Source organism: Manduca sexta, chromosome 9, assembly GCF_014839805.1.
Source record: "Manduca sexta isolate Smith_Timp_Sample1 chromosome 9, JHU_Msex_v1.0, whole genome shotgun sequence".
NCBI lineage: Eukaryota > Metazoa > Arthropoda > Insecta > Lepidoptera > Sphingidae > Manduca > Manduca sexta.
Genome location: NC_051123.1, coordinates 1,750,029 through 1,777,327, shown reverse-complemented (window position 1 = coordinate 1,777,327; position 27,299 = coordinate 1,750,029). Strand labels below are relative to the sequence as shown.

Below are 27,299 nucleotides of genomic sequence, written 5' to 3'. Positions count from 1 at the left end.
AAAGGGAGGGAGACTACAAAATATTGTACATTATAAATACGGGCGGAATAAAATAAAACAAAATGTTTGAAAATATCGCTTTTGTAAATAATGAAAATAAAACAAATCATTTTTTGTAAACTTAAGTTCATGTAAACAAAGTTATGGCCATGGTTAATTACTTATATGACATAATGCTTATGTTTTTTATCACAAAGAGTAATTTGTTGAAATCTCATTATAATTTATATTACACATACTTTACCTTGTAAATTATAATTTACAATATAACTAACTCACTACAATAGTTGATTTTTGTTAAAATACACACTTTTGCGATTTATTTGTGTCAATCATGTAACTAAAAGATAAATAATAGTTAAAATTTCAGTTGATACAATTTCCTTGCCATCTTTATGGAGAATTACGTATAAATTTTGAATATGTACTTACTAGTGTAAAAGATCATTCAAGAGCCATCAAAAAGTAACGGATACGGATATTTTTTCTTCGGAGCCCTGCGGACCATTTGCATACGGATATCCGGCACATCCCCATTTTCGTCTTTAAAAATCAAAGACTAACAGAGGTCATTGGTAGGTACTAGAGACGACACATGAAATCGATTCATTGTAGGATTATGACTATTATCACACTGATTATGTTCATATAATGTATTTTTATGTCAGTTATATTATGATTATATTCTTTATCAGCATCGGTAATATATAAATAATACGTTTATAATACTAACTATCATTAAAATAGTTGTAAAAACTACTTACTTAATTCAGCCAGTATAAAAAAATATACGAACTTTTTATATTAATTTTAACCACATTTTTTGATAAACTAGTGAATTTTCCAGCTCATCATACCTACAAATTATTACTTATCAGCTTTTGTTATATTTTGTTCTCACGAATATTTTGCCATGATTTTTTCGCCACTGTTAATAAAATTAACAAAAAATACGTTTTCAAATTATGTAAATATGAAACAAGATGAAACATAAAATATTACATAAATTATACAAATCATAGTTTGATCATCTTCACCTGTGGCAGAATAAAATTGATTCCTTTGTCTTATGTAAATAGTGCAAAATGTTTATGGTAGGTTATTCCTATCCACGTGGCAAAACATTCAACTTTTATGTAAAGAGTGAAGATAGTGTTGTGCATATTTCGGTAGCGTGGTATTTGTAAAAATAAGTATCTCTATGATGTAATTAATGATTTCTTATATATAAGCGAATGTTAGATATTGAAATAAATGTTTTATTTCAATGATATAATTATGTAGGTGCCTACATATTTGCTATAAAAAATCTTAGTAAGAAAAGTGCACTAATTCAATAGAACCGGTAAGTAATGATTGAATCGTGAAAATTAAAATTTACCTTTAAAAGTAAAGCAACTATAATTACTTAGGTATAACTGGTGATTAACCATTGAGCTTATAAAAAAATCTTAAAATAAACTCAAACTGTTTATTAACACAACGTAGTTAAAAAAATATTATACAACAACAACTATCATTTAAAGTTAACTATTACTATTCCATATTTTTTAAACATTCTCGTCAAAATTATTCCAATGGCGAAACACACGTTTCTAATTTTATTAATATTTAATTATAATATAAAATTAAACAGCCCGCAATAAATACTATCGATATACCAACTGGACAACACTAAAACATGTCCGTATACTTCGAGTAGCTATGCTTCATTTACTTCTGGGTTTCCCCGAACAAGAGATTGTGCACTCATTTAAAGTGTAAACATTCAGTTGATAAAGTGGTGCATAAAAGAATTTGCTGATATTGATAACTATTCATATTGCATTTGTTTTTCCTTGAGTACAAACTTTTATATAACTTTATGCTTCGCAGTCCGTGGTCATTGTGGGACTATATACTAATCTCAAACTGTGAAACGTAGTTCACTTGTAGTGCATTTTTAGAACAATTGTGTTACCTAAGTGCAAGTGTTATATTGAAGTGTCAAACATTTAAAGTGTTTTATTTCACCTCGAACAATGGGTTCGGAGCAGTCTTCCAACAAAGAAAGTCAGCAAAACAGAAGGCAGCAGTATGAATAGTTAGTACCTACATATACAATAATATATAGAACATATATTGAATCATTCATAATAAATTTCTATTGACGGCTTACTGCTGATCGTGCAAATTCGTACAATATGGTAGAAAATAAAACAGAGAAACGAGTCGAACTAATAAGTTGTTTTGTAACAATCAAATTTTGCCGCCCCGACTCGCCCTGAGGGTTGGTCTGTGAAAATATTAATAAATGATCTATTATCCTCTATCAATTCAGAACCTATTTATTAACAAGCTAATGGTCATCTGTATTTATTCAGTGCATGATGCATGAGTATTCAGATTTCCTTTGACTATACACTTACAAACATTTAATTAGGCTCATTAAACTATTATTGCTTTAATAACTCAAAATATATGTTCCAAATTGAAGTTTTTTACATCAATTTAATGAACATGAGTAGCACTGTTATATAGAAATGAGAAATGATTATTATTATATGGTTTTGTAACAAATACAAATATCCTTTATTGTAACCATTGTTAAACAGAAACACACAAAAAGATTAATACATTTTCTTAAATCTATGGTGTACAATGGGCAGCCTTATCGCTACAAATTACTAAAATAATAAATGTGCATAAATTGTCTATTTAATTTATATATGTTCACCAGCTGATCGGGAAGGTTGAAATCAGTCTTTCAATGTTTACAGAACCTCCAACATTCTTTCGCTATAGGCCCTATATTGTAGGGTATTCAGTGCAAGTGAAAACAGACCAAAAGCCAGATCAAATTAATATTTGCATTAGCTATTATATTTTCTATCTCTGTTTCATAGCAGGGTGAAGAGATAAACTGAGACAGCACTTGTTATTCTGCTTTTACCTAATATATAATTAAAAGCATTTATATGAGTATTACTAATCTTACTAATATAAATGTGATTTTTTGATCATATTTTTTAAATAGATGACACTGGCATGTGTTTTAGCGACTTATTGCAGAAAGGGCTTTTCACACGGGAAAAACCGCTGACAGTTGCTAGTAATTGATTTAAAATGATATTGTTTCAGTGTTGCAACAGGCAGGCAAAACTCTCCTGGATATTCAAGACCTGAAACAGCATCATCAATGTAAGTATTATTTTATTTATATCATAAACCTCATAAACAAAGAAAGGACAGCTAACAAGAGGCAAGAAAAATAAACAGACTTATACAAGTGTTTAGAAGTTAGAATATTTCACTCAGCATATAATCTCAATAGTAAACTATTACTTCATATTGGTTTTCTGTGTGACAATAATACTACCGTCATTGTGTTGGTCCATTAAAATTGCCTACATTATGCCTACTTTAATAACGCTAAGATCGATTAAAAATATAACAAAAGCATCTAAAAACCTCCAGCCATAGATATGACAGGGAATGTTAACAAAGTCACAACTTTATTTTAATTTTTGATATAAATGTGGTGTGAATTGTCCGAGCTGTGAACAGTAAGAATTGGAGTCAGTACTAGATCAGACAATATTCGGTCATTATGCTCAAACTCGATCCTTAGATATGCCATTACAGTGGACGGACATTGCGTGCGTGCGTGCGTACGTACGTGCCTGCGTGTGTGTACGTACATGCATGTGTTCGTGCGTGCATGTGACATGTAAAAGGTTACAGCAATATCTTGTGACAAATCCAGATAAAACTTATGTTCTTCTTTCAGGTACGAACGCAGCCGCCATCCTTATAGCTACGCTCAAGAAGAGCTACCAAGTAATTTAGAAAGGCCATCTGTACTGCTGTATCCTAATCTCCACACGACGTACACCTCGAACACAGCGCGTGCGACACAAAATCGCCCAGTATTTGTCACCAGTGAAGGTGAGTTGTACATGCCGTCGACGCGGAGGGCGACGGCTCCACCGCAGCCACAGACTCCGCCGCGGACGTTCCAGCCCACCCCGCCTGTGCCACCGGCGACCCAGCGTACAACCACTCCGCAGGCACCGACATCAGCACGGCCAACACCAGCTATCCGACGTGCCACTTCCAGGTAAAAATTATTAATAATTACCAGTCTTGTAGCATATACTCTCGCATTGCTGGACACGGGCTTCTCTACTACTGAGAGGGTTTGAGCCAGCTACAGGTACTCAACTTGGGGTCAGCGAAAGATTTGCGAGATGTCCATGTGGCATCGGCGTTACTACAACCTTTAAGGACCGTGGCTAAATTAGGAAATGTGGCCCATTGCCATTTATTTATTTATATATTAATACTCTTATTTGTACTAAAAAAATCTAGACAATGTCTTCTAGACAATCATGGGATAGATATAAAAATGAGAAAGAGAAAGAGATTGATACTGCAGAATTAGGCGACGTTTTTCTTAAGATTACAATAAGAGTATTTTTGTTTGCAAAAGCTATCTATAAAATAGCACGGTCTACAAGTCTGTGCACCAGAATTCTGAGGCAAGTCGATCCTTTTCCTCTTGGGTTGGGAGACCCTGACGCCGGGGGTCCGTGGCATTTTGTTGCCATGCTACCTTATGGTTACGACTAGGGCTTCAAATCCCGCAATACTGAGATCTCAGTGCTCTGGGGTTCCCGCGTGATTTTGTAGTCCCACGCGTTGCAGCATTTTAAGAATAATAAAAGCAGTTGAGTAGTAATAGTTTGAGAAAAAATAGCGATATTCACTTTTTAGCGTTTCGTTATCTAGGTTCTGTTACTACCAAACCCATTAAAAAAGTTTGTTAAAATGATTTTTAACGAAGTTTCTTTTTCGTTTATTAACTTTTGAATTAAATTGCTTTGGTAGTAAACAGTACCTAGATAACGAACGCTAAAAGTGAATATCAATTTTTCCAGATACGACAGTTTACTTAGGAGCCATCGATATGTAGTACATCCAAAAAAATGTTTCAGGGACCGAAGAAACGGAAATGACGTGTACAGCTGTCCGACATGCAGCAACAGATTCGGTGTGGAGATATTCAGCTGTCCCAGCGGGCACAGCTCGTGCAAGCGCTGCCGCGAGCGCGGCGCGGGCTGCGGCGTCTGCGGACTCGTCATCACCGACACCAGGAACTACGCCATGCAGGACTTTATGGCACAGGTATTACTATTGCGTTATAGTAATGAGAGAACATTTGAATTTGGCCAAATGACACAACAGACACATCACGCATTTAATCCCCGAAGGGGTATGCAGAGGCGCAACCAGGGCACCCACTTTTCGCAAAGTGTGTTCCGTCCCGTGATGTGATAGGGGGCGAGCCTATCGCCATATCGGCACAAATTCCAGACGCCGAGCTGATACTGAGCAGAAAAACCCAAATATTACTTTACTTGGCGAAATGAGAAAGGTGATATTGTTCCTTGAGTACCTAATTACTGAGCAATAAGGGCGTAGCTACCTCCGTATCAGGTATATCACTGGCACGGGGCCTCCGAGCTTTGGGGTCCCTCTTAGCCCAAACCTACATTAAACTAAGCGGGCGCCCAAAAGTTCGCAATGCCCTGAAGAGCCCCCAACAAATATAGATATAGGGCCCTTCTATGGCAAGGTACTGCTGGGCAATATACGACTTGACATTTGATGTTGTAGGGTGTTAGGTGCAGGGCACCTCCACATTTTGCTTTGTGTTTTTAATCGGTTCATATCTCCAATCTGCTATCTGTAATTCGAAGTTTGTTTACCATCAGCCGAGTTACTACTTCGTCTTATTATTCTTGTAAAACAAAGAAGTGTTGACTTGTAATTTCGCCGTGCAGCCTTAGTGGCAAAATAAAATTTATGTGGCCTTCTGTGTTACTAAAATAATTTTATCACTCATCCAATGCCGCTTATTCATGGCTTACTCCTTGGTTACAGATTAAGGTGCCATGCCCTAATGCTGCTGACGGATGCACGTTGCAGATAAAGACTATGGACATGGACATACACGCTTCGGAATGTCCGTTTGCCGAAATGGCTTGTCCGGTGAACTCTGTTTTTGGAAATTGCCGCTGGCGAGGTGAGTGCACAACAACGAATACTTTTTTGACTGTTTTCTTTATACATGATAAACTAATTTTGGGCAAGTCGGTCTGGTCAAGCGCGAATTGACAATAAAAAAATGTAATGCTGATCGAATCAGTTTCACAGACATTATCGTATCTATAAAAAGAATCAGAACATTGGAATTTGATTTTGAGATAACACCGCCAAGATAACAGGGTATTTCACTTATTTATTTATAACATTTATAAAATAGATATGTCTTATAAATTCTAAAAGAAAAGAAATTGAAATCTGGTGAAAAACCTACAAGTTATAAGCCATTGAAATTAGTAGGGGTGAATGGCAAAAAACAGAAAAGAGACGAAATACTTACTTGCATGTCTCGTCAGCGGGCATTACGATGCGTGCGAAAGAAAGACTTACTGCCTCATTACTTATCGAATTAATGCTGTTTACACATAAAGATTTCTTTTTTGTACTAATTGGTATTACATATTAAAAAACGAACAAAATCAACCATAGCCAACTACCCTATTGAACTAACAATAAATTAGTTCGTTTGTATGAATTTTGTCTGAAATCGTTTAACATATTTGTAGAGTATGTATAAAGAGTAACATTCAATATTTTATTGTTTCAGGTAAAGCGTCCCAAATGCTATCCCACTTCGACAGCATGCACCCTGAGCAGAGGCAGGGTGATGTCGACACTGAGTTAGTTTTGCACAACATTCTCTATGATAGCCACACTATATACTTTGTGCCGTTCACTCCCTTTAACTTTATATTTCATGTAAAAGTGGATCTTCTAAGGCGCGACATTTGCATGACTGCACAGCTGTTAGGAACAGGCATGAGTGCTGCAAAATGGAATTATGAGGTGCACGTTTATAACAAGAGGGAACCACGCCGTAAATATACGTTTGTGAGTCCGTGCACCAGCGCCAGTATACCAATCAGTGATGTATTCAAGAATCATGATTGCGCAGTAATTCCGCTGCAGTATGCGCTCAGTTTTATAAACGAAGGAATATTGACTTACAAATTTTTCATAAAGAAAGTCAATGATAATTCAAATTACACTTCGAATGCTAAGGATGACAACCAAACTGAAAATGTTGATAATAAACCTGTTAAGTATCATAACCCTAACTTTAGGGGCAGAGGAAGGGGTCGCGGGAGAGGTAGAGGTTATCACAACAATAATAATTAAATTGTTTTTCGTTACCTAATATTAATTTTTTCTAGCTAAAACACACTATGAAAATGGTAATGAAACAATTTTTTTTCTTTGAATATTGAATTAAAAACAACACAAAATTTTACTTATTTGTGTGTCGTTTAATTCTTGTTAGATTTTATAAGTATTGCTTTTCAATTTTCGTAAGAGGCATGGGCGGCATTTATATTCAGCCTTTATGCGAGTAACCGGTAGATACGTTTAATAAGTTTATCATTTAGAAAGATGTGCAGTCAATGACACTGGTGCCAAATATTTAAATTCTAATTATTGTAAAGATTTTTGTCGTAATTTACGCATACATTTGGAAGTATATTGGGAAGCCGTTGCCTAATAATTCGTGGATCGAGAAATAAACTATAAAGGTAAATAATGATTTCTCTAATTTTAGTTTCAAGCAATGTTATCGGCAAAGGATTACTATAAGTGCATTTGTGAACAACAAATGCAAGCCAGCCTTGGGTTTACCGCTGGCTTTACGTAAACTTCCTCGCGATTACTACAAAACGGTTTTCCGTTATAAATATGGAATATCCACGAAGGATATTATGTAAACCTTTGCCATTATATTATGTTACCGGTTCCCACCTTTAAGGTGAGGTATCTAGTGTACGTGGTCAATCAATAGTTTATAGATCATTTCATCTATGAAGACGCGCCCCACTATTTTACCTAAGGGGTCGTTCAATTATTACGTAACGCAATTTTTGAAGATGTAACGCGCCGTAATGTTTTCCTGTACCCCCCCTCCCCTCCAAAAGTTATGTAACTAAAGTGACTTTTTTTTCTATTATTCACAATTATTTTACGCAAAATACCGGAAAGTCGTTAAAATACCTTTGTTATTGCTTTAAAATAAAAAAAAACAATGTTACATAACGCTTTGTATGAGAACTCCCTCCCGCCCAAATAGCGTTACGTAATACTTGAACGGCCCCTAATCGCTTAATGTGCGTGAGCAGCATGAGTGCACGCACAGTACGATGAACAGCATCGAAGCTGAGGCTTGGATCAGTACCCTATCAGGGTAACTCGCTCAAAAAATTGTGGGGCGCGTCTTCATGAATGAAATTAATATTAGAATATAATGTTCCTATATATTATACCTATACTTATTAATACGTCCATGTTCGTAAATGGCCAACTTATATACTTATGACGGCATTTTAGAACTTGTAAAGTTAAAAACTTTATTGGCCGTATTTACTTACAACGTTGTTGAGAATTTTCGAATGCATAAAATTGTTTCGTTGACATAACTGAGAGTTATACAGAAGGCATATTGTAAACCAAACATGCGCGTTTTGTACGCATATTTGTATGTAAAAGTACGCAATTCCCGACTGCATAGCGTTTTAGTTGTTTCGAGCATCTATAACTACTAAATAGACTCTAAAGTTATGCCTTTTTACTCAGTAACACCCTATACTACCATCCCTATCATTTAGATACAATCGGCTGAAGTTTTTAAATAAAATTGTCTTATTCAGGCATTACATTTGTATGTTTACCTGCGTAAGTTACGTACGTAAAATTTACTAATATAAACAATTTTTTAAGTTGGTAACACAACCTAACTGTCCCCAATTACAGTTTACGTAAAATGTGCAAATGTAACCCCTGCTTTAGAGCAGATGGGCTATAACTTACCTATATATAAGCTAAGATTAATCGTTGTTCGTAAAAACGTCCGATAAAGCAATATTTTCCATCCGATAATGAATATCTCGTTGTTGGATAGATTGCCTATCAATATGTGACATTGCGGTCCCATACATACAGTCCATGAAAGCCGGCTAATTGGAGGGCGCGGACTGATGTAACCCACAATGTTTTGAGGCTAAATATTAATATGTTACAGGGGCGTAGCTGCCGCCATATCAGTGGTACATGACCCCCGAGTTTTAAGGGCCTTTCTTGGTCCATACCTACATTGAACTTAACGGGCGTCTAAAAGTGCGCATTGCCATAAATGGCCGCCAACAAATGTTGATATAGGGCTCTTCATGGCAAGCTACGCCACCGATATAACTAATTTTATAATTAATTACCCAAAATATTGTTAAGATTATAAAAGTAATTTAAGCATGTTTATATTTTTTTTGTGGTTACCACTGAATACTTTGTTATGGGTATTTTAATGTAAGCAAGATACCTAAGCAACCCGAGCAATTAGAGATACGTTATGGAATTACAAAAAGGAGACATTCGATCTACTTTTATCTCATCCCTATTTGCAAGGGTGGTACCACAAGATTTATTTTATCAAATTATGCTTTTAAATGCATTATCTTGATTATGGTAAATAAATAAAATTAAAAAAGACGTTTGGTATATCATTTATTTCCATAAAACTAGTGTAGTGATTAGTGACAGTGTATACAGGAGGGTACACATTACAGATAGCTTACAATTGCAATCGATAACATAAATTGTTTTTGCAATACTATTCACGAACAAGTTTTGGATGTGTGCCAACCCCTACGATCTAAGAAAACACGCAAACATTTATTTGAAAACAGTCGACAAGAATAAATAAGTGGATTTAAGATTATCCATTAAGGATAGGTTTAGATTTTTAAGACCTTAAATTATTAGGAAGTAAACTATTGGAAAAAGTTTAAGGTTATTCCATATAGCAGTTATAGTTTGTATTTTTATTATCGACTAGCTACCACGGATTGATTTATTAACTTTAAATAACTATCATCACGGATGGAGGCTCGAGGGACAATTCTCACCCACCACTGCACCCCTGTAAGGCAAGATTCACTGTGACTTGCATTTATGACACTAACCAGCTAAGATCACCACTTACTTAGAACACTTATATTCAACCTACAAACTAAATTAACCAAACTGGAGTTGGAAATACAAATTTTTCACTGAAGCTTCTCAGAATTATTAATTTGAGGATCCTATTTTAGGTGCTATTTTCTAAATACAGTCCTCATTTTTTAACATGAAGTACATTTGTTAGCCTCACAAGGGTTGGCTTATACAAACACACCGGACTTTTGGAACAGCGCTTAAGGCGCTCGCAACTCTTGGAAATGTATGACCATGTTGAAGGCAACCTACGTGGTTACGAAAGGGTTAAGGTCGGCCCCTGGAAAAGAATGAGACATTCGTGGGATGAGCGTATTTAGAATCTATCCATTACCATATTTGTCGGTACGCGGGGCGGAACTATTAGAAGGGTCGGGGAACAGGACGAGATCCTCGGCTGCGCAGACGGAACTACGGTTTATAGAGTAAGAGTTTCAGGAATTCGTAGGTTTGCTCCTATCACATCATGGGATGAAAAACATAGCAAAAAAAACGCTTAGTACCATTTTTTTTTATATTTTAGAACGCATTGGTTCCACCTATGATAGCTACCAATATATGCCACCAGTCGCCACTGTTTATCAGACTTAGATAGTATGATTATTCGTAATAACCGATATTTATTTCTTGTATCAATTAAATTGTTCGGAATATCACAAGGGGCGGACCGTTAACCTCTTTGCCCTGATATACTAGCGGACTCTTAGATATCCACTCTGCCACGATACATCACTGTTAAGTCTTGTGTTGAGTACCATAGATTTGATAGGCGCGACAAAATCATTGTAAGTGTCGTAGTGTACGTATGATCATTTTCACCACCCATTACGGCAGTTTCAATAAACGATGCCAATCGTTTTCATTTCACCCCTAAAATAAACCAATCAATCAACATTCGTAAGCTTGACAAAAAAAGACTTTATTCTGATTGGTGCATTTTCACAATGGATCGAAAAAGCGATTAAGATTGTAAGACTAACCATGGTTATCAATAAACGATCCTAATCGCTTTTTTCATCTCAAAATCGACCAATCAGAACAAAGTTTCTTTTGACATGCGTACAAATTAGTTATTTTGATTGGTTCATTCTCGCCATCGGATTAAAGATTGAGATTGGGATCGTTTATTAAAAACGGCTGTATATCGAATGACAGCTGAAATATAAGTCTCGGGAAAATTGTTCAAACATTGATGAGAATAAGATACTGCGTCATAAATTAGTAACGTTTAAAGCTGTTAATAAACAAGGCACAGCGGTTGGGGTTGTCAACATTGATTTATAAAATATTAAATTAAAACAGTTATATTTAAACGAATACCAGCACACAAATTTTAGACATCCAGAATGATTGAAAGGACGACTACAAATAAAGTAATTTATCTCACATTGAATTATCTCTGGTTCGAACAAATAAGTATGTATAAACAATGTCATCCACGATGACGCGCAAGGGCTAAAGAAGGGGTGTTCTTGGGGTCAAGACCCGTGACATAGGCTAGGTCTAAGTGAATAAGACCTTGAATGACTCAATAATATATTTAATAACATAAATATTTTGTATGATATCAAATACACGCTTAATACTATTACGTATTTAATTTATGTTCAGAGGAAAATTGATATCGTTACTTGAAATCTGGATCCACACTTGATGACGTGCCCCATTTATCCTCTATTAGCTTACAGTTCAGCACAACCTTCCGTTTATATTTTAGTTCTGTAAATACCCACTTATTACCAATGAGTGTTTCCACCCACTACGATCAATAATCGAGTCTTGTTAACCCGAAAATTCCTCGTCCAAAATTGGTTGTGCGCGTCATCGTGGAAGGCATTATCTATAATACCTAACAGTCGAAACAACAGATATTACAAGGTTAACAAATCGCAAGTTCCATAGACATTACCGATAAAATATTAGTTGTTACACAAGCTTATCACAATATTCCACTTACCTTACATACATGTACTAAATTATAAGCTTGACACACTAGTCTATAACGCAGATTACTTGTATTACGATCACTACATTGGTTTCATTTACGGATTTCGACATTACTGGATAAAGCGCGAATGACACAACGACGGGCAATCTCCAAAATATAACCTTAAGGTGGTAGCTCAAGGTCCATTTTCATACATTTTGTTTCGGCTTTAATCTGGGTAACTAAACAAGTATTGGCAAGTAAAGAATTTAAATTCACGTCTAGTTAGTGATTAGTTCTCGCAGTTGAAGAAAAACGTAAAATAATTAATAATCATGGATATTTCGGCCTTTAAAATTTAATATGACGAAATTTTAAAGGCCGAAATATCCATGATTATTAATTATTTTTACGTTTTTCTTCAACTGCGAGAACTAATCACTAACTAGACGTGAATTTAAATTCTTTACTTGCCAATACTTGTTTAGTTACCCAGATTAAAGCCGAAACAAAATGTATGAAAATGGACCTTGAGCTACCACCTTAAGACGAAACATAAACGCTTCATTTTCTATTAACAAACATTGTCTCCACTTTGAATAGAGTTGAAAATAAATGCAAGATGTTTTGCTATATGAATTTAGCTTTCATTCAACTGTGAATAGGTGTATAGAATACTTCATCTAATGATGAGTTCTTATGTCACCAACGAGCCTTTTATGTGGAATTACTGCCCCGTGTAGACGATGGACAATATTCACCTCACTATACCCGTAAAGTCTATGTGTCATTCGCGCTTTATTGCGTACACGCAGCCTCAAACGTATTCTATGAAAGGATGGTAAAGAATTTATTCAATCTACTTTCATAGTGCTGTTTTGTTAAATAAAAATACTATTCTTCCACGCCTTATAGTAAAAACTTCGATCTCGTTACACCGTTTGCAGTACAACTGACGAATTTACCATAAACCATATCCTTGGATCGATCGCGAAAACAGACCAATCACAACAAAGTTTGATCGTTCCTCACATATCACTTATTTTGATTGGCTTATTGTTGTGATCTGTGGATATCAATTATTTGTTAATATTAACATAGCATGTCCAATTCTCATACCATCACAATCTAAATTGTAAAATTCCTTAACCGACGTTTAGATTAGGTAAAAATCTTGCATAACTTGACTTTCGCAAGCAATTTTTATAGAACAATCAAGGCAAGCCGACTTCTGCAAATTTTAAAGCTTGCAGGACTTGTGGCATGTATTAGGATGGTTGAAATATTGCTATGCACATGTATAAAAAAAACTTCTAAACCAATTCCAATACATATGAGGCTACGGGTACGTACGATGGAACATCAACAGGTAACTTACCAACACATTTATCAATTATTAATTTACAATCCAGCTTTATATTTGGTACAGTTAATATACAGTAAGACTACATAATTCATAAAATATGTATTACAGTAGGAAGCAATGTAGCGCAAAAGAAATTTTAAAAGAAAATAAAAATAAAATTAATTTTACATAGTGAACACATTTTAGTTCGTATTCTTAAAATTTATTTATTTAAACAAGGACGCTTGAAACAAACAATCGTTGGACGGCTCAAAACTTGAAAACTGGAGATATTTTGTCGAATTATATAATTAATTTAATACGCCGTCTGTCGTTCTATAACTTACCTATCTCATAAAGCGGATTCAAAAAACTTTCTTTATAAACCATGAAAAAAAATTAACGAACGCAACTTACAATAACATCTCAACCAATAAGTAAATTTTAATCATTACCAATGTTTTAGAATAGAATTATGTCAGTCATTAAATAAAATAAATAAGTACACATAGATACCTGCTTTGATATACTGGCACATAAGTTGACACCTCACTAATAACCAATAACAATATTCCATTATTATTGGGCCAGGTATATAGTACGTATTCTCTGCTAGTAAGCGAGCGTGAGATAATATATTTCAGAATATCAGCAATACTTAAGATGCGGTATATTTTTTGTCCACTTACCTACACACTAGGTTAGGTTAGGTTAGGTTTCAACTTACGCGAAAGTTTATACTTTTTCAATACTTTAACGAGACTTAAAAATTATAATATTTTTCTCAATCAATACTACATGCTTTGGAATCGACTCCATACTAACATTAAACCACAATAAAACCCATCAATACAATATTTTAAAACACGCTGTACAGTCAACAATATTTAAAATAAAATATCGTTGCGTACAACAGAACATTCGTGTAGATATTATTATCCCATTTCGACTCCCTGTAATACACGCAAATGACACTCCGACATTGGGCCGTAGTCAAGATGCTTTTCAATAATCGTTAAAATTAATAGAAAACAATTTTAGAAATGGCGTACCTTATCGATAGACCTATCGCTAACCAAGGCGAAAATATGTTTTTACCGTGTATATCGATTTTCCGAAATAATGATTTGTATACTTTGACATTAGCAGAATCGTTATTAACGCGAGACGCTATAATTATTTTAATAAAAGAATTATCTTGGCTACGGCCCACATTTTGTTACGCCCATAAGAATTACAAGGTAGGTCTACCACTCGACCAGTTTACCGTATTTTATATAACCCGATTTAAAAAATATTTGGTGTAATTCTGGACTAATTCGGTCACACAATAAGCATTATTAATTTGTACATTACAAATGGAAACTAAACCTTAGAACCTTCTAGAATGTTTTTTCAAATACTGAATAACCTAGTAAAATTAGCTCGATATCAATTTTAATGCTGGCAGACCTACCCTAAACGTATAAATTACAGGGCATTTAACCTTTCGTTTTCCTCGTGAAAAACCTTTTTACTTATATTTATATTTGTAAAATTTCTCTCAGTTGTTCAGGCATATATCCAACACGTTTAAACGCAAAAGAAAACTTATACAATGACTAGAAACGTGTCCAAATCAGTTCAGCACCCACATACAAAAATATTACACTTAAGTGTCACACACCACATTTAGAATTTTTTGCATACATCCAAATATAAGGTGCTATGGTGACAATGTGTATACTTTAAGCTCAACAGTGAGATTTCAAAAACACAGTGTTACCAATTATTGTTTAAAATTAATTAAAAACAAAAAAATCTGGAATTACTATGGAATGTTTTGCAGTTTCACCACCTTTTTACATTTACCTATTTTCACTACATAGGGTGTTCCTGAGATCAAACTTCAGAAGTTTTAGAAAGATTTAGAAAGTCCACATCCACTTAAAGTATCTCTTTTTTTAATATAATTACTGCTTTATTTCAATTCATTTAATTTATATATTGTAGAACACCCTCTATATAACTTAAATTATAATGAACTAAAAATGATCATAAATAAAGGCATGTATGGAATGTTATGCTTTTGTCACCTTCAATTAAATATTTGTATATGTACATAAAACTATTTGAAAAACATCAAAATACTTTAGTGCCAATCTGAATTCAAAATATTTAGTGAAATGAAACATTATTAATTGTTGACTCCACCATTGTAGGCATAGTCAGCCTTATTATGCATTACCAGATGGTTGTCCACAAAGTAAAAGCTGTCCGAACAAGTCTCGAATGGTGCAGCTATCATCTCCTCAACTGAAAAATTTAGAATAAACACATTACATATAAAGTTTTGATAGTGTAAAAATACAAAAATTTCTAAACACAGATTATTACATAATTATGCAAAATATAATACAATGAACTGTTCAACTGAGGCAAGTTAGAGTACCTGCATTAATTTAATTGAAATTGCATATTTTAAAAGATTTGTGTAATATTAAAAGCAAAAGTCATCTTTACCAATCGTAATTAAACCTAAACTATGAAGTCAACAGTTGTGATTTTCTGACTCAAATAAGAGTAAAAGTTGGCCTATCCATTGACAATAATGTTTAAGATCAGTGTTTCATAAATTTAGAGATAAATAATGATCATTATGGATTTTTTTTTGTACTGCATAATTTTCTCAAAATTTTAAATGGCATCAGATTGAAAATTTAAAAGACTTTTTTTTCCTACAATTTATTTCATAAACTACATGCATTCTACAGAATTGACCTTCCAAATTGACAGGCCTACCTACTCCTTCAGGGATGAAATTTTGGAGTATTTGTTAACAACTTACCAAGATCAGGTGGCAGTGTGGGGAACTCATAAATATGTTCACAAGTGTTCCTAGAAAATGGAATACAGAACCCAAACTCAAAATCAAACGTCTTGAGCAATGTGTCCCTGAAGAAATGCTTCTCAATCATTCTGAAATGATTCACAGGACGAGCACCAACTGTAAACTCCACCCTGAAATCAAATAAAGCTACAGTCGAATCCGTTTATAATGACATCGAAAGGAATTAACAAACACGTCATAATAAGCGGACGTCATAAAAAGCGTTTTGTGAAAAAAAAAAAATGTAAATAGTATGCATGTATTTAAGTACTTTAATAGAGAAACATAGTAACTTATAAAATAAAAATTGCACGTAATAAGTACATACCTATGTATGTATGTATGTGCATAAAAGTTGTATTTTTTAATGTAAGTAATCTGTAATTTTTGTCTGCTATTGTTTTTTTATTTTATTGTAAAATCAGTCTCTATTACTATTGTGTATAGTAGACATCGCTATGTAAATTACTCTCTGTGATTCATAAGAAAAACGAGCCACGTGCGAACGCCGTCGGGAATCAAAGAACATTACCGAGGGCGTAAAGAATCCTGTCGGTCATTATAACCGGACATAATTTATTAAAAAGGGGTCACAATAAGCGACATGTCACTGTAAGGGAAGTCATTATATTCGACTTTTTTATAAAGAATCTTATATGAAAACCAAACTTCGTAGTGTAATTACGTCATAATAAGAGGTTAGTCAATATAGGCAGAGTCATAATAAACGGATTATACTGTATTTTGAAAATATTTTTTATTTTTATATCAAAATTTTTATAAAACTAAGGTTTATCACTAATTGGATATATTTAAACAAATATATGTTTATTTTTCATGACACCTTGAGGTCTTAAGATCACTTTCTTTGGTCTAAAACCACAAATAACAAATCAACAGGTAAAAAAAATTAGAATGGCCGAGTCTTTGGAGACACTAACAATAACTTTGATTATTCCTCCCTACATACCACTTACGGTCATGGGGTCTATTACAAGCTCCCATTTGAGGGTCAAAGTAATTAAACATCTCTAAACTTACGTGGCTCCAACTGTCTTTAACTTTAAGAACTGAGGTGTAAATTGATAGCGCACAAATCTTCCAGCATTAGGATCCAGGGGCTCTTCGGGAGCATCTTCCGTGCCTTCACTGTCCACCCCAAAGTCAGTGGGGGGCTTTGCAATCTCAAATAACACCGTGCCAGTTTCCAAATCGCGTATTTTAAAACGCGTAAAATCAATATCGTATACATTAGCTTCGGGGCTGCAAAGGTACGTGTCCGTAATCCTATCCAGTCTTAAAACATCATCAGGAGTAATTTGACATGGTATTATGTCGTCATTATTAGGTTCGTGGAGAGATATTGATTCGGACTTTTTTCCAACCAAACTCATTTTTCAAATGAGGACACTGGTAATCGATGCAAATAACAATATATTATCGGAAAAATATAGGCACAGTGAAAGTTTCAATATCTAAAAGTATTATCAAAACATTTTCGGAGATTTTTAATTGTTTAATGAAGGAAAAAAAGCCATGTACAATATTATATTTTCCTTAAAGCTAACAATCGACGATTCGATTACCTATTTTAACATTCAATATGACATTTGATAGTTTAGAGTTTGACATCTTTGGATTCTGGGATATGTGTAGGGATTCATTTTTGTAGTAAAATCGATTAGATTGATCATTAAGGCTTAGGCGATATTTCATAAATTAGTTCACAACATGGATTACGAATAGAATACGATGTTATTTAAATCACATTATACTCGTATCTTGGAACATTTAAAAAGGGATAAGGACCTTTTAATCATCATAACAATGATTTAAAGCCTTACCTATCTTCGTAGACTTATTATTATTCTATCTTTATGCATAGTCGATATTTTTAGTTCTTCATTATTTTTTATATAAATAAGTTTAAAGGAACATAAATACTCCACATTTATTCTATGGGCCTGTGTTTATCAAAATAAAAACATTAAAATAATTTAATGATAATATATATACAATCAAAGTAGGGAAGTGGTCACGAACTATCTTCCGGTTCTTTTTATAATACGCTTCATTTAACGCATACTAATTAACAAGTATTTCAATAATAACAGAAACTAAAAATTCTTTTAAAGCATAATTAGTTTAAAAAAATAACACTCTAGACTGTTACAAATAGATTATATCAATTAAAGATTTTTACAAGCATTTAGATACGAATGAAATAAAAAAGCAATAGGAAACAACTCTCAAGAACATTGAGTGTGTTGACGTAATATCCGTTGCGTCATAGCGAAGCATGCGCCTTGTCATTTTCATTGGTCGGTCATAGATTAAAATTACAATAATCTACCAATAATCGGGCCATCGCTCAAGTCTCTTTCTGTGATAAGTCTATTTTACTGTGGTAGCGGACTGTCTGATGTGCATTTAAGTGAAACAAATTAAACATACAAGATGATTATCAAAGAATAGTGAGTATATTCATTGTTAAGGTTATAAGTGTCCGCGATAGTGAATCGATTTTTGGGTAGTGTTCAGCCAAAAGGCTCCCACGGGCGGTGTAGTGATTTTGCCTTATCAGCAAATTTTATTGCGATTTCGTCTCGTAATGTTAAAGTCGAAGTCATTTATGGTCATGTCGAAATGAGGAAAAAATCCAATGACACTGACAGAAGTTCGGGTCACGGCCCAGAATTTAAAACCTGTATCATTACCATGATCTCTTCCGATCGCTGACAGATGTTCACATCTACATACATGCTATAGGTAGATAGATTTGTAATTTTTTTTGTTTTTTTTTTCAGCCGCGTCACACTTCCCTTAACAGTTGAAGAGGTAAGTAAATTATGAACAAAGCAGGTTATAAGAAAGGCTTAGGGTCTAGTGAGCGTGTAAAAATGTCGTATATTGTAACACAGAATTTACATATGTGGCACAAAGTTAGCATGTATTAGTGAATAAAACATATTAGGCTTTATATTGTATTAATGTAATAAACAGTTAAGTGTCATGGTCATGACTAAATACACCCATTAACACAGAAAATTATGATTTTTAGTTATTTTTATGACAAACTATGAATAGGTGATGTAAAGATGATTAATTTACCGGCTTATATGCAAAAATATTTATAATATAAAAATGTTAAATTTACTGACATGGAAATTCTTCAATTTTGTTATATTTATTTGGTTTTCCAGTAAGCTTAACACTACAATTACAATAATTAAAATGTGTAGATTAGTACTAATGTGTACTTCCATTATCAGAAACCAATCCTTTAAGTCCAATCTTTGTATACAAGTAGGTGACAAGTATATCTAATGGATCTCAAGTTCAGGAATTATTCCAAAAATATTTTAACAATCAGAATAGTATATTAAAAATTTATGACTAAATTTTATTTGTAAATGAAATAATTAAAAATTGCACAAACAGAATTATGCTTGTATTTCAAAGTTTAGACCAAAGATTATCAAAAGTATAGACTATACATATACGATAGTATAAAAATCAAATGATAAATGTGTTCCGCACATACACATACAAATATATGACATTGAGATGTTGTGCAAAAGATTTCATGTATGTAAACCAGTATAAACAAAAAGACAGCTAATATTTATTATTTAAAAGCAAATAAATAATAGTCTAATATTATTTTATAATCTGACAATTTTGAGTGTTCCGATTTGCACTTTCTAATACCATGCCTACATCTAAATTATCTTTAATATCATAGATATAGAGTTATAAGTTTGAGAAAAGATGATACTAGGAATTGAAGAGTTCAGAGGATGGATTAGAAATGGAGATGGGTAACATTGGACCTCATAACCACGCTGACTGATCAAGTAAAAAAGTTTAATAGTTATTTAATTTTTTTTATCTGTAAGACAGTGGTGCCTTTCAGCTCAATAACATTGACTGACTTGTAGACTGTAGGCTACTTTGTGGCTTCCGCACATAAACAATTCCATACAATCAACTTGACATATAAGAAATAGAAGTAGTTGTGTGGTTCGAAATTTAATTTTTGAATATTGGAAAGAATTCAAAATCAAAGTTTTATATGAATAAGTATCTCCATCTGGGTCTACCCTGAGTATTGTGTCAAACTAGGGTTGGCTCTGTTGAAAAAATTGGATTACATAAGCAATGAGATGATTAGGTAAACATAACCTCCTTAGTCTTGTTCAGTTTTCTTTAAGACTGTTTTTGTGAATACCACATCCACAACATATCCTGTATTTAGCCTGGATAAAATTTAAGAAATCATTTAAAGAGGACTTGACACCTGAGTTCACTTTGTACGTAATTTCGAGTATTTGGATATCAACAGATTTTTAAATTAAACTTTAATCAGGTATTAACGCAATAAGTGATTTACCATAATAGAAAGCAAGTGTATTATTGCCTATCGGGAGGAGGTTTGGCAAGATAGGTGGTTCGATGGGTCTCGTAATTTGGCATCCATTCTGGCCGTGCTGATACGGTGCGTCAACCGTGGGACTGTGGCATACGACAGAACTACCACCCAGTAAAATCTGGTTCGCTCTCTGCTAGTCATTTAATCGAGTAGCTAGAAATTCAGTTCCTGAACTTTGAAAAGTTAGTCCTAGTCTAACCTACTGTTAGTACAGAAACGATTAGTTACTAAATGACTCTACTGAACCAAAATAATAGCGAAGTCCAAACTCTGGTTAAGAGGCCGAAGAAGTGGCCATGTCAAATTACAGCTTATAAACCATAACTCGCGCAAACAGTTTGGTCCTCTGCAGCGTAAATGCGCACTGAACGACTAACATACTTTGTCTCCCGCTATGGAGTGAAATAGATAATTAATATTCCCAACTCCTTCTTATCTATTTCATTAATTCGTTGCGGGATAAAGACAGATTAGTGTTCTCTGATACTCGCTGAGTTTCACCGCTCGGTGTCATAAAATGCGTTTTGCCGATCCTGGCTTACAGGAGTTCTAGTGGGTGTGATGGGTGCAAAGTCTCTACAAACATACTTCGCACAATATTAAGTATTATGTGAAGTACTTACAATACTTTAGCACTTTACATTATCTGACCTCGGTCTTAGACAACGTAAACACACCTGGGCCCTTATTCTGTATGATAGTGTAAACGCGTAACGCGGCCGTGTCATGTTATCTTCGAGAAATGTGTGTGGAATGGTATTCTGTAAGTCAAATTTCTATAGTCCTAAACATGATGCGTTGTGTTAAGTGCTTGTTACGCACTGTTAAAATAACGTGCGGGATAGAGAATAAGGCCCCTGAAAATAATATAATAACGATGTAAGATATTTAAACTTAATGAATTCTTATGTTTACGCGAATGTTGACATTGGAGCGGAACTATTTTTCGGAGATTAACGCGTTTTTTTATATTATAATTTCTCCTTATTACCGCGTTAAAATCCGAAAAATACTTTTATTTCAATATTAAAACTTTATGAAAACTGTTACATAGATATAAAGAAACAACTTTGTACTCCCTTTTAACACATCGCAGACGGAAGAGTTTGAAATTAGGCTTAATTAAATTAGAGGAGTGCAGAAAAATACAATGTATGAATTGCGCTGCATTTTGATAACTGGACGACCATTAGCTTCGTTAAAGTACAAATTGCCAAAGCAAATATAACAAAGGAAACCTCAGCATCTTGTGAAGGCATGGGCGTAGCTCGAATCATTTACTAGAAAGGTAGGGGACGGGGCGCTGTCCTAGACTAAGGATTGAGCTTAGCTAGAATCATTTACTAGGAGGGGGGCTCTGTCCTAGACTAAAAATAAAGTTACTTGCGTGTATTGAAATTAAACTAATTTTCCGGATTCTATCGCGGTTTTTTGTTTTTTATTTTTCTCCCGACGTTTCGAAGAATTTGCAGCCTTCATGGTCACGGGGGGGACTGAGGTGTTGTTCATCCGTAAAGTCAAAGTTACAATATCTACTTACATTTTACAATTATACAACTTTTTAAATTTTTTTACTGTTGGTGTCTTGAAGTCGATAGAATCCGGAAAATTAGTTTAATTTCAATGTCTAACATTCGCGTAAACATAAGAAATCATTACTTCCGTGTACTTGCAGATAGATAAATGGGGTGGTTTTAAAAAAAAATAATAGGCTGCTTCAACACCTTATGGGTGGGTACTAATCAATTCCGCGGTGGACATGACTCCTTCCCTGTCCCTCGCATATAATACAGATAGAAATTAGCGGTAATAACATCTACAGTCTTAATATAGTTTTCAGTAAATTTTGTTCGACTTTCGAAACTGCGCGATGCTTAATGTTTTAGTTTTGTTATGAGGGTAAGCATTCTACGAGAAATGAATGGAAATTCAATTCTCTGGGCGTAAAACAACAGCGTAACTGCGCGGACTGAGCTGAGGCGAACAAAAGCAAGTTTGAATAACTATACAAATACTAAAATTGCAAAAAGGGCTGCAGGATTTTGCATATTTCATTGCTCTATCCGCACGCTCGCTCGCTCTATTCAAAATAGTTAACTTTTTCAGAATTATGGTATGCATCTTTTGTTTATTGCAAGGTTTTTGTAGCCAGCGTAACTACTGGACATAATAAGACTCAACATCTCATGTCTCAGGATGGCGAGCGCAGAGGAATACCAAACAATACTTTGTCATTGAAAGTGTTAGAGTGTTTCTACGAATGGCAAGCTCGTATCGTCATTCAAAGCAAAAAAAGTATTATTATTAATGACTTTAAAAAAACTAATTAAATAAAACCTTGGTTTTTATACGAAGACAAGCTTTATAATAACAGTGTTGTTGATTTTTAACCTACAAAATATATAATAAATAAGACGTTTTATTTTTGGTAGAAATAAATGCTTATAACGCATTGATGCGTTTATGCTCTTCCTTATTATTTTTAATTGCGAAACGTTATTTTAAAACGTCGCCCAGTTATAATAATTGAACTATTAAAACAATATGGAATCTTCGTTCGACGAGGTAATTGATATTTTTCCCGGAAAATAGTTTCTTCAAATAACACGTTGTATAAACTAAACTATTTATATTCGTGTTGCCGATAAATATACCGTGTAGTGAAAATCTCGGGTGTGCTGAGATTAGTGCACTGAGACTGGAGCAGCTGAAAATATTTAGGTTTATTTGCGCCTGAGTGCAGTGCAAGACGCTGAGAGATTGGTTAATATCAATTTAAATGGACTTGCATAGTTGTGTTGGGTGAGGTAGGGTTCTATCATTCGAAGGCCCGTATGGTACCTCGCAATGTTTAGATCTGCCGCCAAACAGTGTAAGAACAATTTTGTTCCGGTTTAAAGGACGTTGTAGCCACTGACTGTATAATGGTAGATGTGCAACGTTACAAGCCACCGTAATAGCACCTCGTTAAGACCTTTTTTTATTTGGGAATGGCAACCCCATACTGGTCGGTTTACTGGTGGTAGGTCTCTAATGTGAGAGTCCGCCTGGGTAGGTACCACCGTAATGTCTATTTTTGCGGCCAAACAGCAGCGTGTAGTCACTGTTGTGTTCCAGTTTGAAAGACATTGTAACCAGTGTAAATATTGTACATAATAGGACTTAACATCTCATGTCTCAGGATGGCGAGCGCAGTGGAATACCAAACTATACTTTGTAATTCAAGGTGTTGGGTGGTTTTTCTTCTGTTTATGGGCGGTCGTATCGCTTATCATCAGGCGAACGGCATGCTCGTCTCGTCATTCAATGCAATAAAAAAAACAATCTAAACATAACACTGAAGGAATGTATTTGACATGATTTGCAAATGTGGATATACTTTCATAGCCTTTCGCCAGTACATCTTGTTCTATCGTCTGTATTTCAATAATTTCTCAATGGAAATAAGAACGTGCTATCCACCGTTGGAAGTTTCTTAAGAGTTACAAATAAAGCAGTTGTGTAAACGTTCCGCCATCAGTCGCACGTCCAAGGTCGACGATTAACATGCGATCTTATAATCTGCCCATATATAGCTATTGCTCGCGAGTCTGTCCGCGTTACTCCCTCCCCGGGATAAAAATAATTCGAAATCCGGGGAAATGTAACTTTTCATAGTGCCTTTGCTTGATTTAAAATCCCTTCGTGGGATAAGTGGTGGTCAGATAAGAGACAATGTACCTAATTAGTTACCTGTAGTGGTCAAGGATACTGTATCCAGTAGGGTATTTACTATGTTCAATTTTGACCACTATTCTATACGCAATAGAAATTTATACATAAAAGAAGCCCTTTTGTGAAACCAGCAATTGAAATTTGAAAGAAATGGGGCAGCGATTCTTATTTCAAATATTGCACGTGCGCGTAGTGGGGATACCGCGCTAACTCTTTCTTTCGCGCGCTTCACAATGCCTGATGACGTCACTAGATACTATTGTCTCTTTCGTTTTTGACATTTATAAACACAATAAAAAGAGTAAATAGCCTATTAGTGAATAAGTTTTAGATTTGAAATTGTGTTTTCAGAGATTAGGCTCTATTGTCGAGTTTTTAATTCGATTCGAGTGTTTAATTCGATTCGTATAGGAATTTTAATGGTTATAGGGTAAATGTCGATATCTCAATATCGTCATTTACAAGTCTGTAGTAAATTAATAAGCATTTAATACAAATTGATTGATGTAATAAACACTCGACGCGGTGACGCGCAATATTATTACCGATAAATAATATTGCTTACGTGCATTCGTGAAAATGAACTGAATGAACTGATTCTACGGAATGAAATAATTTGTAGGTTTGAACTTAATTCATAGATAAAAATAATAGTTTTGAAGATTTTAATATAATTCTGAACTGTTTTCTCTTTTAACAATAAAATATTATTACAGAATCAAAATGAAATATCGTAAAAAGGTTCCGTTTTATAGTATTTTTTTTATCGGTAGGACCAGCATTAAGGATTTAAGGCAATATTTGTGCATTTACAGTTGTTAAACTACTCCGCCAAATTAAAAACTCGAGTATAATTTTAAACTTGCATCCTTTACTTGTTAGTGGACGGGTATCTACTATCTGTTCGGCGATATTAAATGTTTTTTAGATTCACTGAACCAAGGTAGTTTAATTATAGAGCCAAATAAAAACACGCGAAACGTTTTACTATTAAAAAAAATATTCCATGTTCTCTCGTTCCGCATCAGCTCAAAATATCATGAAGTGTTTACTATAGGTTTCGTACTGTGTATTGTACAAACATGAACTTTGTGCAAACGTTCCTGAAAGATCAAAGTTGCAACTGGTGCGTTTACGTTCGTTATCTTTATGCGATCATGCATTAGAGAACCGATAAGTGGTTTAAAATGTAATGTAAAAAGCCGTGTGGTATTCCAAAAACTATCGCCGTCCAATCCTGAACGTCCCCCCCCCCCCAGTGAGCGCCAACCATCCCGCTCTTGAGCAGCCAGCATCCATCCGCAACCCGCCGCCTTTTTCAAGTCGTTGCATTAACAGCCCATGCTAAAAAGATAGCGCTAAGATGGGCATGTTGCGCGTGTGATGCCAAGCTCTACGATGGCCCTTAAAAGTCACAACCCAGAACTTCGAAAGTGAATGGCATTGAATTGCGCTCGTCATCCTGAGACATTATATATTGTGTGTCATAATGCCCAGTCATTATGCCGGTTAAACTATTTTTTCTTATACGCGCACTGCGAAGTGACTCCACAGCAAGTGGAGTAAGTGGAGTGGGGTCCAATGATATGTCGACTGACGAGAGATGATTACTCCTCGGCAGTCAGTCATGTCGGCCTGCTGGAACCGAATATGCACAGGCTGATCCCGGAACGCGACACTTACGTATGCCACTATGGAGGGTTTTAGCGTCTTCTGTACGTTGTTCACTATATGGGTAGATATAAAATATATCCTACCACCACCACTATACCAAAGCATCACGCGTTTTCTCTTTACAGGCAGGCAGAGGTGTAATATGGCGTAATATGCCACGTAATACGGGCGCGTCTATTTCCCCTAACCGGGCCCAATTCCATACTCCGAGCTAATATTAAGCAGAAACCTAATATTTTTTTCACCCGGGTATCGAACCCGAGACCGCACGGTACACGCAATGAACTACGCCACCGAGTATACTGTATACTAGTTACCATCCATTGACAACAGACAGAACCCTGTTGAGATCTTCGTCGGGCCGTAAGGCAACGGTAACATAACCGCGCAGTCGCCCCCCAAGAAAGCTGGGCGGTAGTAATAAGGGACAAGAATCCTGTATGGATTCACGTTTTTCTCACGTGTAAAGCAAAGTTCAAAGTTCCAGACACGAGTGCGTATACGAAGCGTCTCTAAACATTTTATAAATATTTACATAACTAGTAACAAGAAATATATTAAAATCGTTTACGTATTTTATGATCAGTTTTCAGAATCGTATCACTACAGCGAGAAATGAGTTCGCTGTAAAGCGTATCTTTTTGAAGTGTGAGAGTTCGATTTTTAAAAATTAGATTAATTTTCCAAGCAATCTTTAATAATCTTGATCGACAAGTCGGTTCTCAACATGAACGTATGTAGTAAAAAAAGAATAAATAAAATAACATCTACATGACGTAGGTTATTAATTTTTCCACGTAGATATGTACGACTATTTTATTTATTCTATTTATTCATTTTGTTTTGCACATGAGTAAAACAATTTAAATAAAAAAAAAGTACAAACGGCGGTTTTATCTTTCTAGGCAATGTGTTCCAACCAACCATAGGATATAGGAAAAGAAAAAGAGAGGGTAGTCTAATAATTTGGGTTAATAAAAATATATATACATAATATTTACGGTTTTAACATCTATTTGTTTGAAAATCAACAAAATCAATAAAAAAATATATATATAAATATTGTTTTGGAACGTCCGTCCGATCCAAAGAAAATGCAAGCTAGTGTCACACACGTAGTGGTCCGCGCGCTGGCTGGTTCAGTTTCGCGCCCTTTTTTATTTCTTTTTTTTCGCACGACCGACCATGTCACCCGTGTCATTGTGACATTGCACTT

General features: G+C 34.7%; 3 protein-coding genes across 3 annotated transcripts in view; 2 read left to right on the top strand and 1 right to left on the bottom strand.

The window, feature by feature from the left end:
- Window positions 1-1,662: 1,662 nt before the first annotated feature.
- LOC115455692 (E3 ubiquitin-protein ligase Siah1-like) lies at window positions 1,663-9,618 on the top strand. Its single transcript, XM_030184357.2, has 6 exons — window positions 1,663-2,083; window positions 3,121-3,180; window positions 3,770-4,099; window positions 4,977-5,166; window positions 5,926-6,067; window positions 6,695-9,618. Exons 1-6 carry the CDS (start codon window positions 2,022-2,024, stop codon window positions 7,264-7,266), a joined length of 1,356 nt encoding a protein of 451 aa, XP_030040217.2. The 5' UTR covers window positions 1,663-2,021; the 3' UTR covers window positions 7,267-9,618.
- Window positions 9,617-17,873, bottom strand: LOC115455672 (protein unc-119 homolog). The gene is made up of 4 exons (XM_030184333.2): window positions 17,305-17,873; window positions 16,222-16,394; window positions 12,592-15,689; window positions 9,617-12,231 (listed from the first exon to the last, which is right to left on the bottom strand). Exons 1-3 carry the CDS (start codon window positions 17,655-17,657, stop codon window positions 15,571-15,573), a joined length of 645 nt encoding a protein of 214 aa, XP_030040193.1. The 5' UTR covers window positions 17,658-17,873; the 3' UTR covers window positions 9,617-12,231; window positions 12,592-15,570.
- Window positions 17,874-18,531: 658 nt separating this feature from the next.
- The window catches only part of LOC115455623 (phosphatidylinositol transfer protein alpha isoform), a 36,296-nt gene continuing 27,528 nt past the window's right edge, over window positions 18,532-27,299 (top strand). The window contains exons 1-2 of the mRNA XM_030184252.2: window positions 18,532-18,737; window positions 19,071-19,101. Of these exons, the coding sequence (XP_030040112.1) occupies window positions 18,721-18,737; window positions 19,071-19,101 (48 nt within the window). The 5' untranslated portion in view covers window positions 18,532-18,720. The remainder of the gene's footprint in view (window positions 18,738-19,070; window positions 19,102-27,299) is intronic.